The 22769-nt window shown below is 39.0% G+C and overlaps 1 protein-coding gene across 2 annotated transcripts in view; it reads left to right on the top strand.

The window, feature by feature from the left end:
* Positions 1-22769, top strand: part of KIF4A (kinesin family member 4A) — a 126826-nt gene that overhangs the window by 61123 nt on the left and 42934 nt on the right. For both annotated transcript variants that reach the window (XM_089904415.1, XM_022560999.2), the window contains exons 10-14: positions 9652-9784; positions 11489-11547; positions 11658-11763; positions 16353-16409; positions 17591-17776. In XM_089904415.1, the coding sequence (XP_089760541.1) occupies positions 9652-9784; positions 11489-11547; positions 11658-11763; positions 16353-16409; positions 17591-17776 (541 nt within the window). The remainder of the gene's footprint in view (positions 1-9651; positions 9785-11488; positions 11548-11657; positions 11764-16352; positions 16410-17590; positions 17777-22769) is intronic.

Raw genomic sequence — 22769 nt, 5'->3', positions numbered from 1 at the left:
TGTGTGTGGAGAGTTTTTGTATAATGGGTAAGGAATTTCAGTTTTACAAGGTGAAAAACTTGGAGATCCATTGCACAACAATGTGAATATACTTAACACTGTTGAACTGTACACTTAAAATTTACTGGTTAAGATGGTAAATTTTATGTTATGTTTTTTACCACAATATTTTTTAAATTTTATTGTATTTATTTTTTTAAACAGCAGGTTCTTATTAGTCATCAATTTTATACACATCAGTGTATACATGTCAATCCCAATCACCCAATACAGCACACCACCATCCCCACCCCACCGCGGTTTTCCCCCGTTGGTGTCCATACGTCTGTTCTCCACATCTGTGTCTCTATTTCTGCCTTGCAAACGGGTTCATCTGTACCATTTTTCTAGATTCCACGTATATGCATTAATATACGATATTTGTTTTTCTCTTTCTGACTTACTTCACTCTGTATGACAGTCTCTAGGTCCATCCACGTCTCTACAAGTTACCCAATGTCATTCCTTTTTATGGCTGCGTAATATTCCATTGTATATATGTGCCACATCTTCTTTATCCATTCATCTGTCGATGGGCATTTAGGTTGCTTCCATGACCTGGCTATTGTAAATAGTGCTGCAGTGAACATTGGGGTGCATGTGTCTTTTTGAATTATGGTTTTCTCTGGGTATATGCCCAGTAGTAAGATTGCTGGATCATATGGTAATTCTATTTTTAGTTTTTTAAGGAACCTCCATTACTGTTCTCCATAGTGGCTGTATCAATTTACATCCCCACCAACAGTGCAAGAGGGTTCCCATTTCTCCACCCCCTTTCCAGCATTTGTTGTTTGTAGAGTTCCTGATGATGCCCATTCTAACTGGTGTGAGGTGATACCTCGTTGTAATTTTGATTTGCATTTCTCTGATGATAAGTGATGTTGAGCAGCTTTTCATGTGCCTTTTGGCCATCTGTATGTCTTATTTGGAGAAATGCCTACTTAGGTCTTCTGCCCATGTTTTGATTGGGTTGTTAGTTTTTTTTAATATTGAGCTTCATGAGCTGTTTATATATTTTGGAGATTAATCCTTTGTCCATTGATTCGTTCACAAATATTTTCTCCCATTCTGAGGGTTGTCTTTTCCTCTCATTTATAGTTTCCTTTGCTATGCAAAAGCTTTTAAGTTTCATTAGGCCCCGTTTGTTTGTTTGTTTTTGTTTTTATTTTCATTACTCTAGGAAATGGGTCAAAAAAGATCTTGCTGTGATTTATGTCAAAGAGTGTTCTTCCTGTGTTTTCGTCTAAGAGTTTTATAGTGTCAGGTCTTACATTTAGGTCTTTAATCCACTTTGAGTTTATTTTTGTGTATGGTGTTAGGGAGTGTTCTAATTTCATTCTTTTACATATAGCTGTTCAGTTTTCCCAGCACTACTGATTGAAGAGACTGTCTTTTCTCCATTGTATATCCTTGCCTCCTTTGTCATAGATTAGTTGACCATAGGTGCGTGGGTTTATCACTGGGCTTTCTATCCTGTTCCACTGATCTGTATTTCTGTTTTTGTGCCAGTACCATATTGTCTTGATTACTGTAAATTTGTAGTATAGTCTGAAGTCAGGGAGTCTGATTCCTCCAGCTCCAGTTTTTTTCCCTCAAGACTTCTTTGGCTATTCGGGGTCTTTTGTGTTTCCATATAAATTGTGAAATTTTTTGTTCTAGTTCTGTGAGAAATGCCAGTGGTAGTTTGATAGGGATTGCAATGAATCTGTAGATTGCTTTGGGTAGTATACTTATTTTCACAATATTGATTCTTCCAATCCAAGAACATGGTATATCTCTCCATCTGTTTGTGTTGTCTTTAATTTCTTTCATCAGTCTCTTATAGTTTTCTGAGTACAGGTCTTTTACCTCCTTAGGTAGGTTGATTCCTAGGTATTTTATTCTTTTTGTTGCAATGGTTGGTGAATGGGATTGTTTCCTTAATTTCTCTTTCTGATCTTTCGTTGTTAGTGTATAGGAATGCAAGGGATTTCTGTGCATTAATTTTATATCGTGCAGCTTTACCAAATTCATTGATTAGTTTTAGTAGTTTTCTGGTGGCATCTTTAGGGTACTCTATGTCTTGTATCTTGTCACCTGCAAACAGTGACAGTTTTACTTCTTCTTTTCCAATTTGTATTCCTTTTTTTTCTTTTTCTTCTCTGATTGCCATGGCTAGGACTTCTGAAACTATGTTGAATAATAGTGGCGAGAGTGGACATGCTTGTCTTTTTCCTGATCTTAGAGGAAATGCTTTCAGTTTTTCAGCATTGAGAATGTTTGCTGTGGGTTTGTTGTATATGGCCTTTATTATGTTGAGGTAAATTCCCTCTAGGCCCACTCTCTGGAGAGTTTTTATGATAAATGGGTGTTGAATTTTGTCAAAGCTTTCTCTGCATCTGTTGAGATGATCAAATGGTTTTTATTCTTCAATTTGTTAATATGGTGTATCACATTGATTGATTTGGTATATTGAAGAATCCTTGCATCCTGGGATAAATCCCCCTTGGTCATGGTGTATGATCCTTTTAATTTGTTGTTGGATTCTGTCTGCTAGTATTTTGTTGAGGATTTTTGCATCTATCTTCATCAGTGATATTGGTCTGTAATTTTCTTTCTTTGTGACATCTTTGTCTGGCTTTGGTATCAGGCTGTTGGTAGCCTCATAGAATGAGTTTGGGAGTCTTCCTTCCTCTGCAGTTTTTTCGAAGAGGTCGGGAGGGATAGGTGTTAGCTCTTCTCTAAATGTTTGATAGAATTCACCTGTGAAGCCATCTGGTCCTAGACTTTTGCTTGTTGGAAGATTTTTAATCACAGTTTCAATTTCATTACTTGTGATTGGTCTGTTCATACTTTCTATTTCTTCCTGGTTCAGTCTCAGAAGGTTATACCTTTCTAAGAATTTGGCCATTTCTTCCAGGTTGTCCATTTTATTGGCATAGAGTTGCTTGTAGTAGTCTCTTATGATGCTTTGTATTTCTGTGGTGTCTGTTGTAACTTCTCCTTTTTCATTTCTAATTTTATTGATTTGAGTCCTCTCCCTCTTTTTCTTGATGAGTCTGGCTAAAGGTTTATCAATTTTGTTTATCTTCTCAAAGAATCAGCTTTTAGTTTTATTGATCTTTGCTATTGTTTTCTTTGTTTCTATTTCATTTATTTCTGCTCTGATCTTTATGATTTCTTTCCTTCTACTAACTTTGGGTTTTGTTTTCTATTTCTCTAGTTCCTTTAGATGTAACGTTAGATTGATTATTTGAGATTTTTCTTGTTTCTTCAGGTAGGATTGTATTGCTATAAACTTCCCTCTTAAAACAGCTTTTGCTGCATCCCATAGGTTTTGGATTGTCGTGTTTTCATTGTCATTTGTCTCTAGGTATTTTTTGATTTCCTCTTTTATTTCTTCAGTGATCTCTTGGTTATGTAGTAATGTATTGTTTAGCCTCCATGTGTTTGTGTTTTTTACATTTTTTCTCTGTAATTTATTTCTAATATGATTTCAGTTTTCTTAAATTTACCAAGGCTTGATTTGTGACCCAAGATGTGCTTTATCCTGGAAAATGTTTCATGTGCAATTGAGAAGAAAGTGTAGTCTGCTGTTTTCGGATGGAATGTCCTATAAATATCAATTAAATCTATCTGGTTTATTGTGTCATTTAAAGCTTGTGTTTCCTTATTAATTTTCATTTTGGTTGATCTGTCAATTGGTGAAAGTGGGGTGTTAAAGTCCCCTACTATTATTGTGTTACTGTCGATTTCCCCTTTTATGGCTGTTAGCATTTGCCTTATGTATTGAGGTGCTCCTATGTTGCGTGCATAAATATCTACACTTGTTATATCTTCTTGGATTGATCCCTTGAACATTATGTAGTGTCCTTCTTTGTCTCTTGTAATAGTCTTTATTTTAAAGTCTATTTTGTCTGATATGAGAATTGCTACTCCAGCTTTCTTTTGGTTTCCATTTTCATCGAATAACTTTTTCCATCCCCTCACTTTCAGTCTGTATGTGTCCCTAGGTCTGAAGGGGGTCTCTTGTAGACAGCATATATACGGGTCTTTTTTTTGCATCCATTCCACCAGTCTATGTCTTTTGGTTGGAGCATTTAATCCATTTACATTTAAGGTAATTATCGATATGTATGTTCCTATTACCATCTTCTTAATTGTTTTGTGTTTGTTATTGTAGGTCTTTTCCTTCTCTTGTGGTTCGTGCCTAGAGATGTTCCTTTAGGATTTGCTGTAAAGCTGGTTTGGTGGTGCTGAATTCTCTTAGCTTTTGCTTGTCTGTAAAGGTTTTAATTTCTCTGTCGAATCTGAATGAAATCCTTGCTGGGTAGAGTAATCTTGCTTGCAGGTTTTTCCCTTTCATCACTTTAAATATGTCCTGCCACTCCCTTCTGGCTTGCAGAGTTTCTGCTGAAGGATCAGCTGTTAACCTTATGGGGATTCCCTTGTATGTTATTTGTTTCTTTTCCCTTGCTGCTTTTAATGTTTTTTCTTTTTATTTAATATTTGATAGTTTGATTAATATGTGCCTTGGCATGTTTCTCATTGGATTTTTCCTCTGTGGGACTCTCTACGCTTCCTGGACTTGATTGACTATTTCCTTTCCCATATTCGGGAAGTTTTCAACTATAATCTCTTCAAATATTTTCTCAATCCCTTTCTTTTTCTCTTCTTCTTCTGGGACCCCTATAATTTGAATGTTGGTACGTTTAATGTTGTCCCAGTGGTCTCTAAGACTGTCCTCAATTCTTTTCATTCTTTTTTCTTTATTCTGCTCTGTGGTAGTTATTTCCACTATTTTATCTTCCAGGTCACTTATCTGTTCTTCTACCTCAGTTATTCTGCTATTGATTCCTTCTAGAAATTTTTTTAAAATATAAATTTATTTATTTATTTATTTTTGGCTGCCTTGGGTCTTCGTTGCTGCACACGGGCTTTCTGTAGTTGTGGCGAGCAGGGGTTACTCTTTGTTGCGGTGCACAGGCTTCTCATTGCAGTGTCTTCTCTTGTTGCGGAACACAGGCTCTAGGTGCACGGGCTTCAGTAGTTGTGGCGCGCAGGCTCAGTAGTTGTAGCTCATGGGCTCTAGAGCTCATGCTCAGCAGTTGTGGCGCACAGGCTTAATTGCGCCGCAGCATGTGGGATCTTCCCAGACCAGGGCTCGAACCTGTGTCCCCTGCCTTGGCAGGCGGATTCTTAACCACTGCACCATCAGGGAAGCCCCTAGAGAATTTTTAATTTCATTTTTACTGTTGTTCATCATCGTTTGTTTGCTCTTTAGTTCTTCTACGTCCTCGTTAAACGTTTCTTGTATTTTCTCCATTCTGTTTCCATGATTTTGGATCATCTTTACTATCCTTACTCTGACTTCTTTTTCAGGTAGACTGTCTTTTTCCTCTTCATTTGTTTGGTCTGGTGGGTTTTTACCTTGCTCCTTCATCTGCTGCTTGTTTCTCTGTCTTCTCATTTTGCTTAACTTACTGTGTTTGGGGTCTTTTTGCAGGCTGCCGGTTTGTAGTTCCCGTTGTTTTGGGGGTCTGCCCCCAGTGGTTAAGGTTGGTTCAGTGGGTTGTGTAGGTTTCCTCGTGGAAGGAACTGGTGCCTGTGTTCTGGTGGATGAGACTGGATCTTGTCTTTCTGATGGGCAGGACTGCATCTTATGGTGTGTTTTGGAGTGTCTGTGAACTTAGTATGATTTTAGGCAACCTCTCTGCTAATGGGTGGGGTTGTGTTCCTGTCTTGCTAGTTGTTTGGCATGGGGTATCCAGCACTGGAGCTTGCTGGTTGTTGAGTGGAGCTGGGTCTTAGCATTGAGACAGAGATCTCTTGGAGAGCTCGTGCCAATTGATATTACGAGGTCTCTGGTGGTCCAGTGTCCTGGACCTGAACTCAGCTCTCCCACCTCAGAGGCTCAGGCCTGACACCCAGCCGGAGCACCCAGACCCTGTCAGCCACACGGCTGGAGTGCCTTTAGAATTGGGGAAGCTGGCCTGCAGTGGCTCTCCTTCTGCACTGCACATTAGAATCAGCTGCTCCTTCCTTGTTTTGCCCCAAAGGCAGTGTTCCACAGGGAAAAACAGTGCCCTTGAAAATAGTCACAGCTCTGAGATGACCTTTTTTTTCCCCTTTGTGCTTAGTTGGGATTCACTTGCTCACAGGGGCCATGTGCAGAGGCCTCTCACCTGGCTCTTCTGACTGGAGTTCCTAGTGCGGAATGGCTGCCACCAACACCTCAGCTCAGGCGGGCCAAAAAATTACTCTTTATGTAGTAAAAAGTTTATCCATCATTTTTTTATTGCCTCCAGATATTTTAGCCTCTAGATTTATTGAGATATAATTTACATACCATTAAATTAACTAATTTTAAGTGTACAATTCGATGGTTTTTAGTAAACTTACAGAGTTGTACAACTATCACCACAATCCAATTTTGGAACATTTCCGTCACCCCAGAAAGATCCCTTGTGCCCATTTGCACTCACTCCTGTTCCCACTCCCAGCCCCAGGCAATCACTGATCTGCTGTCTTTTTCTACACGATTTGCCTATTGTGGACATTTCATGTATGTGGAATCTTACAGTATGTGGACTTTTTGTCTGGCTTCTTTCATCTGTAATGTTTCTGAGATTATCAGTACTTCATTCCTTTTCATTGCTAAATAGTATTCCGTTGTCTGGATATACCACATTTTGTCTATCCATTTACCAGTTCATGGACTTTTGGGTTGTTTCAACTTTGTGAATATTATGAATTATGCTTCCATGAATATTCACTTGCAAGTTTTTGTATGGACATATGTTTTTTATTGGGTAGATACCTAGAAGTGAAATTTCTGGGTCGTATGTTTAACTTTTAAAGAAACTGCCAAACTGTTTTCCAAAGTCTCTACACTGTTTACATTCTCCTCATGTTTCTGGATTTTGCTTCATAGTTAAGAAGCTTTCTCTATGCCAAGATTAAAGAGGAAATCACCCATGTTTTCTTCTAGTACTTGTGTTGGTTTTATTTTTTACATTTCATTTTTCCATTTGGAGTTTATACTTGTGTTTGGTGTGGACCTATTTTCTTTTAATATCCTTATTTTCAATAACTCAGTCATTTTTTCTGATTATAAAAGTGATACCTTGCTTCTTGTAGGACATTTAGAAAAGTATAAAGAATAAATCTTAAAATTTGTCATAGTTTTATCACCCAGAAATGACTGCCCTTCTCTTTGTAACTCTCCCTCTTTGGGTCATTTAATCTTGGTTTCCTGATAATATTTTTAAAATGTTGGGTAAAGGAACTGAGGAAAGCTTGGATCTCTTAAAGGGTCTCCTAAAGACCTGTTCTAGTATAGCCAGTTTAGAAGCAATTGACCCATCTTTTCTTTCAATTTAGCACAGACCTGTTTCATGTAAGACAAGACTGATGAAAACCATTCCAGACTTCCAACTACCTAGAATATCCTATAGGATATAGTTTTAGCTACAAAAGTAACAGATTCTAAGAAACAGTTGATGAATGAAACAATGTAACTCAATTGTTCAATGTTTTACAGAGAAATAAAGATGCTACTTTTCTCAAAAATGTATATTTATATCTTTAGAGACATTTCTTAAGGCTTTTTACAAAATGTACAGTTTATATACATGATTTTTTTTTGCTTTTTTCCTTAGGTTACATTCTTTTCTTTGTGAATGTGTGTCATTGAAGCTTTTGTATAGATTTTCTGCACGTGTTTGTCAATTTTCACATGCTCAACTGAGGAATCCTACTAGCATTGGCAATTAAATAGCATCTGAAAGAGGAAACATTGGTTTACATTGTATTTTCCCCGGTTTAGAGAAACCTTGGAAATTTTTAGAGGAAAAAAACTATTGAGTTAAAATTATCATTACTTTGGAGCTTGTCAACTTGCATGAATGATGCGTGGAAGTTTTCAGTTTAATAACAATAAAGAAATCAGAGCAATCTAAACTAACACTAAATTTACTCATAGTTTATGATCCACAATTGAACATTCCTTCATAAGAGTTCTAGTAAATTCTCAAGAGTGTAATGAAACCCTATGGTGTGGCCTTGCTCTTAACTTTTGATAAAGAACATGCTAAGATCTTCTATAAGACTTCATGGAAATCTTAAACTGGGTGAGAGGGCATCTATTCCTGAAATCCTTTTCTGTCCTTTCTTGAGATTGAGAACAGCTGTTCCCTGTCCTTTTTTTCTCTTTATTATATCCTTGACAACTATTCATTTTCCCCTTCCGTTTCCTTCAGATCAAATCTTCATGTTTCTTCTGATCTTTTTTTGCCAGTCCTATTTTCTAGTCTTTTGAGCAATTAATCCCAGTGGATTACAAAAAAAGCAAATCAAAACTGCTTCTTATTGATCTGTTTCAGTAGTCTGGAACTGATAGCAAGTAATCTGTATAAATGCCAAAAGTTCTTTGAAGCTATTTCTGTCCCTTCCACTCCTATTTGAAATGAATACTATTGTTGCCACCACCCACTCTAAGCCATTAAAAATTGATAGACAAATGAACAGGAGGCTGTGGGTCATCAGTTTGAAGGGAGGCAAGCATTTAGAAGGGAGCACTTGTTTATGGAGAGTTGTGAAATGTGTTCTTAGTGGCCACAGGTCATCATTTCAACTTTTTCACTCCTTAAATGCTATTTCCCTAACTTTACAGCAAATAGGTAATTGACTTATGTTGATTAGCTTAAATTTTGACCCTTAGCAGTGTCACTTCTACCTCCCCCATACCTCTTCCTTCTCTAGTTCCCTAATCTTTAATGAGGGATTGAGAATGAGAAGCCGGAGAGAACATGTATCTTAGCTATTAGTTAGCCTTTACTTCTTACCTACATAGCGTAAATAGAAAGATCTTAAACCAAGATCCTAAACCTAGAGGTCATTCTTGTTGCAACCATTTCTTGCTCTGAATTATTACCTTCCTCCAAACCATTAATTTAAAGTAGTTCAGGCATACATTTTTATTTATCCAATATACTACCTGGCTGGAAGTATACATTGGAATGAACGCTTTTTCTAGACTTCTGGGGGGTAATTTTAAACCAATCCCACCCTAAGGCCTATGGGATATATATTTTTATCCACCTTTGATATAACTGTTATCAACTGGGAACTTTTCTTTTCTTTTTTTTTTGGCTGCATTGGGTCTTCACTGCTGTGCATGGGCTTTTCTCTAGTTGTGGCAAGCGAGGGCTACTGTTCATTGCAGTGCATGGGCCTCTCATTGCGGTGGCTTCTCTTGTTGCGGAGCATGGGCTCTAGGCATGCAGGCTTCAGTAGTTGCAGCACACAGGCTCAGTAGTTGCATCACACAGGCCCTAAAGTACGCGGGCTTCAGTAGTTGCAGTGCGTGGGCTCAGTAGTTGTGGCACGTGGGCTCTAGGGCATGCAGGCTTCAGTAGTTGTGGCACGCGGGCTCAGTAGTTGTGGCTCGCAGGCTCTAGAGTGCAGACTCAGTAGTTGTGGCGCATTGGCTTAGTTGCTCCACGGCATGTGGGATCTTCCCGGACCAGGGATCGAACCCGCGTCCCCTGCATTGGCAGGCATATTCTTAACCACTGTGCTACCAGGGAAGTCCACAAGTACTTTTCTAATATGTTACTTTCTTTGTCTTAGTGTGGAACCATCAGAGAATCTACAATCCCTAATGGAGAAGAATCAGTCACTGGTAGAGGAGAATGAAAAATTAAGTCGTGGTCTAAGTGAGGCTGCTGGTCAGACAGCCCAGATGTTGGAGAGGATCATTTTGGTGAGGCTTCAAGACTAAACTACTACCAGTCTGGACATTTACTAACTTTAGTTTCTGAAATACTTAACATGCTTCTCATTATGAGAGACAAGTTACATGGAAAGAAATGAATTAATATTACCATATCCTCCCTGGAGCCCCCTCCAGGGAAAATCCAAGAATGTTTAATCAAACATACAGAAAAATTAAAAGACTTATGCCGTGAACACATATATATCTACCACAAAGCATCTACATGAAGCCCATTTTAAAATGGATTTGTTCTAAAATATCAGAGAGGAAAGAACCAGGTCCTTCTGTCACCTTAAGTTCTGCCTAATCATCCATAATACCAAGTAATTCTCCTCACTAAGATTTTAGTTCCTTTCTATCTCCCTTCCCCTAATGTCACATTTCATATCCCATCCTAACAGCTGCCATGGAGAGAGAAAACATCTGGAAAATTAATTTTAACTCCTTTTACATATGGTTAATTTTCAAATAGTGGATCACTATGTAACTGACTACACCAGTTCTGTGTCCTACTACATGTGTGATAGTACCCTCCTGGATCAGTGTGTGCGGGCTCTGTCACTAACATTGTTCTACTAGTCTAAATACAACTCAATATTTGATAGCACAGCGATTGCCAGAAGTAAAAATGAGTTCCCACCAAAATGTAATTGAACATCTGTAATTTATACACCTTCATGAATCAGTGTACTCCAGTCGAGGAAGAGTAACCTGCTTAAAGATTTCTTTAAAGGGGGCCAAATCCTAGGTCCATTGTAATGTCCATTACTAGCAGAAGGGTGAAAATGGGATCTAGGGGATTTTTTTATATACAGTTTTCTATCTCCAGTGCTACATTTTATGTCTTTGAAGTAACTCTAGAAGCTGTGCTTCACATGTGAGTGTGGCTCACATAACAGACAGTACTTGTTATTCTAGCCGTGTACCCATCTGACCTTTATAAGGTTGTTACAGTGGCTGCCCAATAGGTTTATTGTTTGATGTCTTGTCAGAACTTCATAACGAGCACAACAGTTTTGTCCTATATAAACCGTCCTTCCCAAATCTGTTGCAGCATCTAGCATGTTACAGATACTGTGACTGAAATAAAATGGAAAATATCAGTAACCCTTCCCAAAACGTAGCTGCCTCTCTGCCATTTCTTCTTCTCTGCCATCATTCTTATGCCTCATCTTTTTCTTGCTTTCTTTTGCTAAAACTAGTCTACCATATCACATAGTGTAACTTGAAAAAACCCTCAGCTCATATTCAATGTGAGGCCCTTTTATGTTTTAAATGTCCTTATGGTGGGGCTAGGGAACAGTGTAGTGTAGGAGGCAGTTTTAAAGCAAGTGGGTTTTTTGCAAACAGCAGGGCGTAGCATGCCAGGAAGTATTGCTTTTTCCCCCAGTTGCAAAGTTCTCTATGGAATTAAGGCTTCACGCTCCACCCTATAGTCTGAGCTTCATGGCAAGCATAAGACCCAGCTGCTGGGATGCTATTTTTAGTAGCTCATGTTGACTGAAGGGCTAATTTCCATGACTGTTAAAAAACACATTTCTCGCTAAATAACCAAAGCCCACTAAATCCTCTATTACAGCAAAGGAGTTAGCCTCTCTACCTAGGTTTTAATCCATAGGAGCAGAAGAGAGGGCCTAATTAGGTGAGGCTGTCAGGCAGTGCCACTGATGATCTCCTGGGTCTTTGTTGCAGACAGAACAAGCAAATGAAAAAATGAACGCCAAGCTAGAAGAGCTCAGGAAGCATGCAGCGTAAGTTTCCTACCAGATGTTTGTGACCTATACCACCTTAGTACATAATCATGGACCCACTGGCCTTTGCAGTATGATTAACCCTTGGGTTCCTTTGCTTGAATTTGCAGCTGCAAAGTGGATCTTCAAAAGCTAGTGGAGACTTTGGAAGACCAAGAACTAAAAGAAAATGTAGAGATGATTCGTAACCTGCAGCAAGTGATTACCCAGCTATCGGTAAGCCAAGTAGGGACAGTGTAAATAGGCATATTGCTTTCGTTTGTTTCTCTTGATGCATATAAACATGTCTAACTCTGCACCTTTTGCTGAAACAACTAGATTGTGAGCTGTTTGAGGACAAAGATCATGGATCATTGGATATGACCTGAATATTGAATTAGTTAAATCAAAACCACTCATAGATTACACGTGCAGTGGCACATTAATATTTCAGTATTCTAATCAAACACTGGAAGCAGCAACACTGGTGCAAAATTGCCTGGGTAGCATGAGCAGCAGTCATTGATTTGCTGTCTTTTCGGTGTAGGCTAACTTAATAAGAGGCTTTATACCATACCCCAATTTTAAATAAGCTGGGTTCTGACAGATAGCATAGAGCCTCCAGGGAATACCGTAGCTCTCTTTTATAACCAGTAATAAATTAGTTTGAATGATCATTCCACTATAAGTTCACATTTTTATTTATAGAACTAGTATAGTAGTTGTGGGTGGGTTTTGTTGGGAGGGTGGTTGTTTGTTGTTTTTCCCAGAAGAAACATTCTTACAGTCCTACCATCCTAAAAGCCTCTTTTTATTTTTGGTGTTCCTTCTCTATCCTAGTACTTAAGCATAGATATTTTTTTGAAAAATTGAAATCATATTATGTTATGGGGTCATGGTTGGTAAAGGGGTTATGGTTTGTTTTGTTCCATCTATACCCTCTTGTTTATTATTCTGAAGCAGTAATGTGTATGTAAGTGCCTGGTAGTAATTCCTAGGTCTGAAACAGAGGTTTTAATTTTACCACAACAGTGATTCTCTACCCCGGGTCTTGCCCAGTGTTTTCTAGAGTTGTCAAAAGGTTATCACAAAATCATCCGCATCTCTATTTTACTCTTAAAGAGTCAGTGAAAAAAATACCATACAATATTGTAAGGGGAATGGTTAGGATGGCCAGTTCAAGAAATTAAATGAGTAAACTTCCAAAAGACTAGAAAGCAGTGTTTTAGAATAAGTAGTACTGTACAAAATTATTACAGGTAGTCCAAGATGACAGTTCATTTTCCTAACAAACAGGCCATAGTCATTGAGAATCTGAGCTCCAAAGCCAGACAAACCCTGGTTTGAATCCCATTCTGCTACTCACTAGCTGTGTAACCTTGCTAAGTACTATATTGATATTGAAAGAAAATAATCCAAGTGACTCAAATCGAGGTTAAAGGCATTATTCAGCTGATGTACTCAGGGATCACCTGAACTCCAAATAACTCCCCGAGTTGAAATAGGATTGGAGTTTCATACAGTGAGAAGGGAGGGGTGTGATTCCTTGTGGTTTGTCTCAGTTGGCAGTTTTTGTTGTTAATTGCTGTGAATCTTTTGGTTGGACGATGCTCCAGTTTTCATGCTTCTTGCTCAAGAACACTGGTGCAATCCCATCCTGATAAATGTCCAATTATTTTCAAGAGTTGTTCTTGCAAGCCTTGTTGTTTGTCAGTTTGCCAAGGTTCACAGGTGGGAGAGGTGGCAAAAAACCCTCTCTCATGTCTGTTTTAATCCTCTTACATTAGCAATATGAGCAAAGTGTGGTGGGAGCCCAAAGGAAGGGGTGATTAACTGCCTAGAAAATTCAGGAAGAAAAAACTGGGTCCTAAAAAATGAATAGGACTTTGCCACACAGACAGAGGGGAAAGGACGATCTATATAGAGGAAAAGGTATATGCAAAAGCAAAGAGGTATGAATGTTTAGAACATGGTAAGAACTTCATTGTGGCTGAAGTATAGAATGTGTGCTAGAGAATGGCTATCCACAAGGTTAAATTTCACCATCTGTAATCGAGGTGAAGCATCTTATATATGAAAACTTTGTGTGAACTGCCTCAGAATTGAGATAATCTAGACTGCAGAACCCTACTGGAGCCAAATCTTATAAGATCAGAAAAGAGTAATCCAGGGCACCATTGTTCGTGGCCACCACACTGATCTTAAAGGATTCCACACCACCTCTTTGAGTCACATGGGAAAGATGAAGAAGGAAACTAATGGAACCAAGTTAACAATATAAGAGAAGGCATATCTTCAGTGAGGATCTGGCAGTATGACTGGTGCCTGGCATGACTGTGGAGGAAGTTGCTAGTGGTGGCTGGCTCAGAGGAACTCTAGAGAATTGCTGTGTCTGTCACTAAAATTCACTTGGCATGCGTAGCAGGAGGGTGCTAAAGATTGCCACAAGCTGATAAAGTCCCTGGCTTCCATCCACCATCATGGTCAGGTAGAGTAAACCCTTTTACCCTGGGCTCCTGCTGGACTCTTGAATCAGAGTTCTCTGTGTCTATTGTTTGGAGACCCTCCCAGCTACATATTTGTTTGGAAATACACAACAGTGTATCCTGTGGCTTTTACTGAGACTCACTACAGTGAAAGCAGAATGTTTTAAATGTAAGTGCTTGTGCCCTTCATTCTGGATTAAAACTATTTTTATTATAAGTGATGGTTGAACACCCTCTTTTCAGTTATGAAGGCAACCATTGTTCCTGGACCTTTCTCCTAGGGCTTTAAGTGCTAAACTGTACTATTTCTTCCTTTAAAATGTAATTCAGGCAAACCTTGTTGCAGTTACCTGTGAGGAAATTCATGCAGTCCTTTCAGTTCCCACAAAATCAAATTTTTTTTGTTTTTACCCCTTTCTCCAAGACCAGTTCCATAAAAAGCTTTTTGCATGCCCAGTAATGCTATTGCCTACAGCCCACAAGCACAAACTTCATTTTGGAGGGTATTACTGGTTAATGTAGCTCAACGTACCTGTTCCCGTAGTAGTCCTGTTCCCCTGACCATCACCTTCAGCAAATCATGTCTTTTTATTACAAGAGGTTCTCAGTAGCCTTAGAATGAGGGAGAAAGAGGCTGTTAGATTGAAATAAATCCTATTGTTATATATTTACATTTAGGATTATAAAGGCATAAACCTGCCATGTTCACGTAGAACGTGTCACCAAAGCTTAAACCTTAGCATTGTGAAATTTCACTGGGCCAAAAGGTAAACCCACAGTAACAACATGTCTTCTTCAGGGCATGTTGAATCGGATCTACTTGGATCCTGAGCCTCTGGAAGGTCCTAGAAAAAGTCTCCAAAAGCCAGTGTGATAGGCCCTACTAGTCTAGGATAAGTCTATAACTAGTCCTTTTACTGAGACTTACTGGGAGGGAGAAAAGGGTAACCATTAACCTATAATACATTGAAGTGCTCTGTTTTTTAAGAAGGATTTAGTATGTCCTGCCCTTGGAGAATCGCCAGTAGTGTAAATCATGATGAGAAAGGATGTAGGAATACTGGGGCTTCCTTTGAATTCTCTTTGAGTCTCACTGGTTAGGAATTTCTGGGCAGAATAAGGGAAATGCTTTACAGACAGCATTTACTAAGGGCCTTTTTTTTTTTTTTTTTTTTTTTGCCACACTGTGTGGCATGCGGGATCTTAGTTCCCCGACCAGAGATCGAACCCGTGCCCCCTGCACTGGGAGCATGGAGTCTTAACCACTGGACCACCAGGGAAGTTCCATTAAGGGCCTCTTTCACTTCTTGCCTTAAAGGTACTAAGATTCAAGTTTCAACAACTATGTAATGTTTCACTGGGCTGGTGCCGGGACTCCCTGTGCTAACCCTAAATTCTTTCCTTGCTATTGAGCCAATAACTCTTTCATCTATGACCTTAATCATGTGACATCCTGGAAATAATCCTTTCTTCCCAGGGCTTTTCAGAATCACTTAAACAGAAGTGGTAATCTTTATGTTGCAATGCCAAATAAAGCCTAAATTCCAGTGGGGAGAACAGAGCTTGCTCATATGAGAGCCTATAAATAAATTAGTCCTAATAAGTGGTTTTAGGTTTCCCTTTTAGGTGGTGGTTGTTCTAATGCTCAAAAAAGGAATGTGCCCTTCTCTGGGAGGGAATCAGTGCTTACCCTTTCCCTTCAACTAACCACTACCTCGAGTAGCTGCATATGATTGGTTCCTATGTATATGAGGGACAGAGTCTGAAGTGTGTCTGACTTAATGAGCACATTTTTCTGGGGCATTCACCTGTGGCGTTTATTTCCTTGTAGAGTGGGCTCTTGCTACCTTGACTGGATATAAGATAAAAATCAAAAATAATCCTTCATCCTATTCACTTTTCTGCTGCATTGCCTTTATTTGCTATGTCTGGTCTTAGGATGGTATGTCCATGAGAACTGGCTAGAGCTGTACATTATAGAGGTAGAATTAGTGGTAAAAAACAGAAAAAGAAAGGGTAGAGTCTATAAAGTGGATTGAACTTTGGCCTGCTGGAATGGCTGTTTCACTCTAGCCCAGTGAACTCTGGCAGAGCAGAAGAGGTGCAATAAATATGTCAGTGGCCACATGACCCTATTTTTACGAAGACTGCACAATCAACCTTTATAAAAAAGACAGACCCTTGAGAAGTGGGAAGTGGAAACATGGTTGTTGGGGTATATGTGACTACAGAATTGGTCCAACACCTTAAATGGTCTCTATATACACTTGAAAACAACTAAATAACCCATATAAAACCCACTAGTAAGCTCCTAAACTGAGATATCATTTCTCATTGCAGGATGAAACTGTTGCTTGTATGGCTGCAGCTATTGATACTGCAGTGGAACCAGAAGCGGTAAGTAATTGGCCCCTTTGTGTAGAACCAGGAGCTTTAACTGTGCCATTTCTTATGATTTATCACTTACCTGAGGAAGAGACTCCCTGATTGCTACCATCCTCCATAGAATGCCTTGGAAATCCAGAAATCTTGAGTGTAAAACTCAGTTAACTATAAAATCCCTAACTTGGATAGTATCTCTCTCTAATAGTATAACTGCTAAGCAAAGCTTCTCAGGGTTGCCACTTTCCATATTTGCAGTCTGGCTTACTGATTTCTTATTAGATGCTAGTATTCTGCATCAACTGTCTAGCACATTAAGACGAAGAAGGAAACAAATTAGGAAATTATGGCAAAGTCAAAAAAGCATTAGAGAAGAAATGGAAGAAAATTTTTTCTCAACATATGTTTCTGTGGATGCAGTGGTTAAGGGCTAAAAGAGCCAAGGAAAATATTTTGAGCATTCAAGTTGCAAGAATAGATAAAATGTGTTAGATATTGGCTGAAGGCTATAGAGCAGAGTCAGAATGAAAGGATGGACAGTGGTTTGCTTGAGACAGGTTTTTCTCCCTAAAACAAATATATGTTGGTATTTTTTATATTTTGAAAGAAGAAAGATAGGAGGTAAATCAGGTGCCAGAGGTCAGCTCTGTGAGAATAAATGAAGCCTCTTCTCCATTTCCACCATTACCAAAGTGCCATTTCCAGAGCCCTCTCTCCTCTAATAAGGTGAAAGTAAGAAGTGTTGGCCAGGGCTTCCCTGGTGGCGCAGTGGTTGAGAGTCCGCCTACCGATGCAGGGGACACAGGTTTGTGCCCCAGTCCAGGAAGATCCCACATGCCGCGGAGCAGCTAGGCCCATGAGCCATGGCCGCTAAGCCTGCGCGTCCGGAGCCTGTGCTCCGCAACGGGAGAGGCCACAATAGTGAGAGGCCCAAAACTTGGTTCACTCTAAAAGAATCAGTTAAAGGATATAAGAAATAAGGTTCTTGTGAGAGCAGAGAAATAGGTTAGCTCAATTTACTTCTGATGTTTAAAGCAAATGTTTGAGAAGCTACAGTTTTAAAAGAACAGAGGTACTTAAAAAAAAAAAAGAACAGAGGTACTAATGGAGAAGTGGCTGTGAGACTTGATGAAACAGTGCCTAAGGAACTCCAATTGCTTGTTCCTCTCACAACTCATTATACTGATCTTTTCCAGCAAGTGGAAATCAGTCCAGGGAGCAGCAGGTCTTCTGATGGTTTCACCACTCAGCATGCTCTACGTCAAGCTCAGATGTCTAAGGAGCTGGTTGAGTTGAATAAAGCCCTTGCACTGAAAGAGGCCCTAGCCAAGAAAATGACTCAGAATGACAGCCAACTACAGCCTATCGAGTTCCAGTACCAGGTACAATATTTACTAGGGCACGTAATGTTCATGTCTACCATCTCTCTTTAGCAGTATGGGAAGAAAGCAGGCACACCGTTTTTGATGATGACAAGGCAACATAATGTGCATAGTATGACTGGAGTTGTACTGCTGGTTAAAAAAAGGATACATTCGGGCTTCCCTGGTGGTGCAGTGGTTGGGAGTCTACCTGCCGATGCGGGGGACACGGGTTCGTGCCCCGGTCTGGGAGGATCACACATGCTGCGGAGCGGCTGGCCCCGTGAGCCATGGCCGCTGAGCCTGCGCGTCTGGAGCCTGTGCTCCGCAGCAGGAGAGGCCACAACTGTGAGAGGTCTGCATACCGCAAAAAAAAAAAAGGATACATTCAGTATAAAGAAACTGTAATTTTCTTTCATTTAATCTAATACCTTACTTATGCAACAGGTATTTAATAAATAGTTAGATAATGTTATAATAAATGTGGTCCCTACTTGTAGAGAAATTTTGTTCTAATAACTATGCTGGGATTCTAAGAAAGGTACATCTCTTAGTAGACAGTCTGGGTTATAGTGAGAATTATGAAGACACTTGTAGTGGATGTCACATGACTTGGCAAATGGCTAAACTGCTTTTCCTAGTGGTAGTCCTAAGTGGCCCTTGCTAATTAATAATCAGGTCTTTACTTAAAGACAAGTCTTGGGCTTTTAGGTTGTCCACAAGGTTACCCTTGCTCCAGACCTTATTTTCCCCTGTAGCCCGGTATTTCCCATCCACAAAGGGATGTTAGCAGAACTGGTAGGGGGAAGGGTGGATTACTTTCCCATTCAGCTATATCCTATCATCCCCAAAGTCCTATATGCTGTTCTCGACAAATCCCTGTATTACTCATACATTTCTACCACCAGTTCCCCTAAGTTTTCAGAGTAAAAACAAGAAAAGTGTTTCTCCTAAATAATTTTCACCACTTTTTTTTCCATAGGGCAGAAGTTGCTTCCAAAATAATAACTGAGTTGCCAATAGAGGTGTTATTTCCTTTTTGTTATCACAGTCTCAACTTTTTTTTTTGTCTTAACTTTTTTGAAACTTATTTTTTATTTATGTCACACAAATGCATGTATATCATTTTTACAGGTCAAATAGTACAATGCTCAGAAAAATAAAAGCAATCTCCTGCCCTACTACCTTCTCTCCTATTCCCTAGGCTTATAGTTTAAGTTCTTTAAGCTGTTTCTTCTGACATTTACCTCCAGATTTCTAGATAAGAGTTGGTAGTATAATTATGTTACTTTAAAATTTTTGGACATTTTCAATTGACTTCCCACTATGGGAGACGGGAACATAGCTCTCTTATACATCCCCCCATGCACAGTGCCTCACCTCTATCTTTCAAAATGGTTATATCACACTTTTTGATTAAATGAATATTTAGTGTTTAAATTTTATGATTACATAACTTTTATAACTGAGCCACATAGTATACTATGATTCCATTTCCTTTCTTATACAGCCTTTTGCATTTCCTGAAGTTAATTTTGGGAGTTCCCTGGCGGTCCAATGGTTGGGACTGGGGGCTTTCACTGCTGTGGGCCCGGGTCCAATCCCTGGTCGGGGAACTAAGATCCCACGGCCAAAAATAATAATAATAATCACAATAGTAATAATAATCTCATTTTTTCATTTACTTAGTCTGCTATTTACCTGTCAATAATTTATCTCCAAACTTCTTAACAGAATTATAAAGCTCCTCTCAGTAGTCAAACATACCAGGTAATTTATCAATCCATTTCTTTCTTGAAGACAACCCTCTTGGAATCTTTTGTTCTGGTTTGCTTTCTCTGGGCCTACTGCCCAGCCATCAGCCTGGGACCGTCGTCCTGGGCACCCGCTTCACTTCTCATCTCTGTGTTGAAACCGATTCCATGTCTTCCTCATTCTTGGGCTACTCCTTTGTGTTGGTGGAGTACAACCCAAACAGCTTTTTGAGAAAGTGTACATGAAAGGAAAATGTTTTAAACCATTGCATGCCTGAAAATAGCTTTTTGTTGTTGTGGTGGTGGTGGTGGTGATGGTGGTGTTTCTTACACTTGTTAGTTTGGCTGGGTTTAGAATTCTACAGTGGAAATCATTTTTCTTCAGAATTTTGAAGGCTTTGCTCCATGGTCTTCTATTTCCAATGTTGCTGTTTAGAAGTCCATTATAATTCCTGATTCTTTTTATTTGACCTGTATTTTCCTCCCCTCTGGCAACTTTCAGGATCTTTTCTTTATCCCCAAGTATTCTTTAATTTCACAATCATGTGCCTTGGTGTGGATCTGTTCTCACTTATTGTGCTTGGTGCTTGGTGGGTCCTTTCAATCTAGAAATTTGTATTCTTCTTTAGTGGGAAGTTTTCTTGTATTATTTCTTTAATAATGCCCACCTCTCTATTTTCTTTGTTTTTTCTTTTCTTTTTTTTAGTAAATTTATTTATTTTTATTTATTTTTGGGGCTACATTAGGTCTTCGTTGCTGCACATGGGCAGTTGCGGCCAGCAGGGGCTACTCTTCACTGTGGTGTGCGGGCTTCTCATTGCGGTGGCTTCTCTTGTTGTGGAGCACAGGCTCTAGGTGCGTGGGCTTCAGTAGTTGTGCACGCGGGCTCAGTAGTTGTGGCTCACGGGCTTTAGAGTGCAGTCTCAGTAGTTGTGGCACACGGGCTTAGTTGCTCTGTGGCATGTGGGATCTTCCTGGACCAGGGATCGAACCCCCGTCCCCTGCATTGGCAGGCAGATTCTTAACCACTACGCCACCAGGGAAGTCCCTGTTTTTTCTTTTCTTGCACTCCTCTTAGTCAGATATTGGATCTCTTAGATTTAGTCTCTGCTTTTCTTATCTCCTCTCTCCTATTTTCTATTTCTTTGTCTTTTTATTCCATTCTCTGGGAGATTTCCTTGCACTCCTTCTGGTGAATTTTTTTATTTGCCTATTTCTAAGATTTTTTTAAATTCTCTAATTGTTCCTTTTTATAGCCTTCTCTTCTTTTTTTTCATGGATGCAGTGCTCGTCTCTAAGGATAGAAATTAAATTTTGTTGAAGTTTTCTTCTTCCTGCCTTGCCTCTGTTTCGTTCAAATTCCCCTCTTTAGTGTGTTTGATTTGGTCTTTCATGTAAGAAGCTTTCTTCAAATTTCCAGTGATCTTTGGTTGTCCATTCATATTTAACAGTGAGACACTAATAGCCAATAGGAAATTCTGTATACATAGGTTTCTCTGGGCTGGTCAGTTTCCAATAAAGAAATCTTTCATTCTCTTGCCTGGAGTTGTGTGAGGAGAGTAGTAATATGCCCTATTTCTGGTAACTCAGAGGAAATGAGGGAGTTGAAGTCTCTCCAGTTATATACAGACTTTTATTTAATCCCCTATCAGTAGTATGTTACTTTATCCCTGCCTTTTGCTGTGCCTGCTGCCTATGAGTCCAGCCTGTCAGGTTCAGCCTCTCCAGAGAGGAAACCTCTTCTCCTCTTTGTGGTGCTATGGTACAAATTAGCTTGTTACTTCTTGACATTTGTCCTATTGGAGTCATAGTTTAGCTTTTTCTACTCTAATTCAGTTACCACTTATCCAAAATATTTTCCTCATCCAAAAAAGTTTGTTTATATCTCTTGACTGCTCTCTTCATCCTTGTTGATTTATACCCTTTTGGGAGGTCATTTTAGTGGGTTTTCAGGAGAGAGCAAGTTAAATACATAGCTCAATCCTCCATACTAACAGGACATAAAATGCAGCCTTTTTTAGGTTGAACGTATTTTGGCCTTTCCAGGATAAATGAAGGATTAACGATAAGGCTGAGAAATTATTCCTCTCTTCTTGTACTCTTGCCTAGAAACGTAGGGACATATGTTCCCCCAGTGTACTTCTAACCCTATGAGGGGGTGCTAGTAATGATCTATAGCTATAGCTGTAGTAAGATAATTTGTCCTTTTTTTCCCTTGGAATCAAATATGCTTGAGCTTCCAAACCTTAAAGTTAAAAGGGAATAAATTCTTAATGTTAACAGTACCTTTTAATCACATGTGAATGTCTCTCTTTTTCTAAGAAATAAAGGTAATTTTTTGTTCTAAACAATATTTTTCCTATCACTGTAAAGAATTGCTATAGAAAAACCTGAGGAGGTATAAGTTCTTGTTAGTGAAGACTACCATGAATTATAATAGCCCAGGAGTCAAATATTTGAATAATTTCCCTTGTGGAGCCAGTGAGACTATTAACTGAATGTGGCATACATAATGAAGAGATACTATTTTTTTACCCATCCCATTGGTAAAAATTTTGAAGTGTAGCAATAGCAAATGTTCACAAGGGTGCAGGGAAATAAGTACTCTCATACATAGCTAGCGAGAGTGTAAATTGGAATAACCACTTTGGGGGACAATTTGGCAGTATCTATTAAAATTGAAAATGTGTACCCCCATGACCCTGTAATTCCACTTGTCTCTACCCTAGAAAAACCTTGCACATGTGCACAGAAGGCATGTACAAGAATGTTTCATTATGGCAACAAAAAGAATGAGATAGATCTGTATGCACTGATATAAATAAATCTCCAAGACCAAGTTTTAAAAAAAAGGCAAGTTACAGAATATTATCTACATATAATGTAACTCTGTTTATCTTTAACATATTTCAGTAAGTACACACATACACATACATATATGCACGTGTGTGTATATATTATTTTAAAGTCTATGTATTTACATATATTATTATATATTCTAGGCATTTGCCACAATATACTTAGTAAATACACACACACACACGGCATTTACATTTCTATGTAAATGTCTAGAATATGTACATGTCCATATACATAGCATGTAAGTGTCTAGGGAAAAAATGTCTGGAAGATCTGGACCAAGCTGATGACAGTGGTTACTTCTGGAGAGAGGACTGGAATTTTGGCAGGGGTAAGGAAGTCAAGGGGACTTGCCCTTTATATGTATTATCTGGATTATTTTTTACAAGAATGTTTTCATG

The sequence above is a fragment of the Delphinapterus leucas genome, chromosome X (genome assembly GCF_059928025.1).
Source record: "Delphinapterus leucas isolate spDelLeu-1000000601 "Yukka" chromosome X, BTC_Dleu_Yukka2, whole genome shotgun sequence".
Classification (NCBI taxonomy): Eukaryota; Metazoa; Chordata; class Mammalia; order Artiodactyla; family Monodontidae; genus Delphinapterus; species Delphinapterus leucas.
This window is presented reverse-complemented; position numbering and strand designations above follow the sequence as displayed.